Source organism: Lolium rigidum, chromosome 7 (assembly GCF_022539505.1).
Source record: "Lolium rigidum isolate FL_2022 chromosome 7, APGP_CSIRO_Lrig_0.1, whole genome shotgun sequence".
Lineage (NCBI taxonomy): Eukaryota > Viridiplantae > Streptophyta > Magnoliopsida > Poales > Poaceae > Lolium > Lolium rigidum.
In genome coordinates, this window is record NC_061514.1 from 147585300 (window position 1) to 147588424 (window position 3125).

At 55.8% G+C, this 3125-nt stretch overlaps 1 protein-coding gene across 1 annotated transcript; it reads right to left on the reverse strand.

Moving 5' to 3' along the window:
- Nucleotides 1-201: 201 nt before the first annotated feature.
- On the reverse strand, nt 202-706 carry LOC124677867 (the record flags this gene model as incomplete). Its single annotated transcript, XM_047213820.1, is given in 1 exon segment — nt 202-706. A coding segment is annotated over 1 exon segment (225 nt), but the record flags the coding sequence as incomplete, so codon positions are not given.
- Between the last annotated feature and the right edge of the window lie 2419 nt (nt 707-3125).

Sequence of the window (3125 nt, forward strand, 5' to 3'; positions counted from 1 at the left end):
TACGTACCATCTCCGAGAGGTTGTGCACTTGGGCTTCACGCCGCCGTTTGCTTGTGGAAGAAGGCTCAGGCTTCGTCACGGCAGCCGAATGAGCAGACTAGTACGGGGTAGGGATAGGAGTGGCGCCAGGGCTAGTAGCATTGGCAGCAGCAGTACCTTCTCCTGGCGGCGCAATCTTATCGAAGGAGTCGCCGTCCTGCGCGAGGAGGACGGTTCCCCAGTGGCAGCAGGCGCAGATTCCCCAATGGGGGAGATGAACCCGTGCTTATCAAACATCCCGAAGTCAATCGAGGCGGAGGCGGGGAGAGTGGAGCAAGAGTAGCAACCGTCCGTGGAGGATTGGGAGCGGCCGACGTCGGTGGCCACCGGCGGTGGCATGAGCAATCCAGACCGCCATCTCTCACGGTGATCCGCAAACCCAGCCATCTCTCACGGTGATCGGCGAACCCAGCCAAATCGTCGCCGGAGCACGCAGATCCAGCGCCCCCTTTTCCAGCAGCAAATCGCGCACGCAAATCTAGCGCGTCCTCTCCCAGCAGCTCGTCGCCGGCTCGTGAAAATGCGATCTTTGACCTCCGAGCATTTGCGTCGTTGCAGGCGAGATCCGAGAGGATACAGGGTGGCGGGGAGCGGGATGGCGCTGGGGAAAGTTTAGGAAGATGCCGGCGGCGCTGTGGCGCGAGAGGAAGACGACGCCGGAGGTGGCCGCGGCGACCTGGAGGAGCGAAGGGAGGAGAGCAGGAGCGAGGAGCGTATCCGTGAGAGAGGTAGCGAGTTGGAACGAGGCGTCCGCGCGCGACGCGATAAGGGGCAAAATGGGAAACTCACATTATTCCATAGCGTGAGAAAAAGTGAACGTGGAATCCCCAACGTCTTACATTTCAGAACGGAGGGAGTAGTACTAGTATTAGTACTGCGTCGAGGAGGCCAGCTCTGCCTCGGCGTTCTCCGCCCTCCGGCGCGCCCCCTGCAGCATGCCCGCATCCACGGCCCCGGCGTGGTGCTGCTCAGCCCGGATAGCCTCCCGCTCGCCAATGGTAGCGGCAACGGCAACAGCTCGAGCTGGAAGCTGTCGTTGCTGGCGCCCAGGCCGAGCACAGACGCTGTCGCCGGCGATAGCTCGCGCCTAGCGTCCTACCTGCCCCCCCCCTCGCTGGAGCAACACATGCCCGCGAGGTCGCTCCCTCGCTGGAGCAGCACAAGTCCACGCGACTCCTCCCTGCCGACGCCCGCCCCCGTGCCGGAGATGCCCACCCAGGTGCACCGCCGCGACACCTCCCATCTGCTGCCCACCCTGACCCCCGCGCCCGAGACCCAGACCAGGCGCGCGGTGCAGCCCCGGCGCGGGCGCGGCCGCGGTCGGCGACGCGCGCATGCTGTGGCGACCGACGCCCTGCGCAAGCTTGGCAGTGGCGCGAGCTTGGCCGTGGCGCGAGCTGGGAAGGCCATGGCGCGGTGGTCTTCGTCTTGCTCGTCGGCGTCGAGGCCGGCAGCGCGGAGCTCATTTCGGCTCCGGCGACTTCCAGCCTCCAGGCGAGGGCGACGAGCGGAACTTGGCTAGGCGAGCTCCAATGCGGCGATCTCCAATCCATGGCAAAAAGCAAACATAGAGGACAGAGGAGAGAGAAGATGTGGGGGCTTGTGGTTGTATTTTCTATTACTGGCAGATGGGCCAGGAGTGGACATGTGCGGATAGGAAGGAACGTCCGCGCTCGTCCGGCTCGTCACAAAAGCCTCCCAGATTTGAGCAAGCTTTGGATCGTACCGGAGGCTGCAGCGGTTCGTTTTGGGATTTGATCTGTGGGTTGGGTACTACTTTTACCCAACCGAATGTACGCAGATGTTTGGGATGGGTTTGGGTCTCCCCCATTGAAGATGACCTTACACACTACCCTCTTACATGTTCCTGTACGTATATACCGATTCAAGAAAATTATATTATACGACGAGAGTACACTAAATCATACTACGCTATCATAGTCTTGTGGCACAATCGCACAGATTAAGTGGTACTGGTCCAAACACTGCATTTCCTTATACTTTAAAATGGATAAAATAAAAAACGAACCCTAAATTCGAAGACCAAAGAAACATAATCTTGGACTCTTAATCCTGAAAATCTGCACGCCGAACTCTTATATCCCGGTCTATTTTTAACCTTGTGGCCGTTTCAGCTAGGATTAGCTGATATGGCAACTGGATGGTGGGCTCCACTGCTTTGTTTTTCCTATTTCCTATTTCTTTTTTCATTTTCTTTTCTCTCAGAACATTTCCTAGAAGTGCCAGTGTAGTACAGCCCACGGACATGACCGCGCCGGCGAGTGGATCCCCTCGTTGGACGAGCTCCAAGGCGGTGTCAACATGGGAGGCTAGAGGAGCTTCCTGTCGTAGCTCGTACATGCCCCTACTGGAGGTTCTGAGCTCCATCGTTGTCGGAATGTCGCCACTCTGGCGAGCAATTGCCGCCAGAGGAAGCAACACTGTTGCGATCCAACCACCGGATGAGCATCCTGGAGCCGAGGCGCACCTCCCATATGACTCCATCAAGCTTGGTGATGGCTGTGAAATACACCATATTTTTTTGTGTTTAAACCCTTAGCTAAGTCAAGAAATTAACTAAGTTTACCTCTCAACTTGTGACTAATGTCTAATCAATGCAAAGATGTGCAACCTCTTCTATTTTTGAATGTTCTGCAGGAAATCACGTCATAATGACAAATGAAACTGCAATTGCCGAAAAAAATCACGTCGAGAGCATGACAAAGTTTACTACGCTCGGAAAGACCGACGGTTCCAGGAGCTTTAACGGACATCGGTATGGGCAAGCCCCGCCCGTACCTTCCACCCGTACCATGTGCCGCTGCGTTCCCGAGGTCAAACCCTATAAAAGTCATGAAGGGACCGACACTGAAAAGAGAGTCATTCGTCGCCAAACCGAGCCGCCATCCACTAGACCCATCTACACCACACCGAATGAGATCCATCACCATAGTTCATCCATCCTATCTTCCATCTCCTCCATAGCCATAACCATCACCATTATAATAGAGATCTCCTTGAGAATTGGCGACCATTGTAAGAATATTGTGATTTCATTTACACAATAATTTCTATCTTTGTATTTG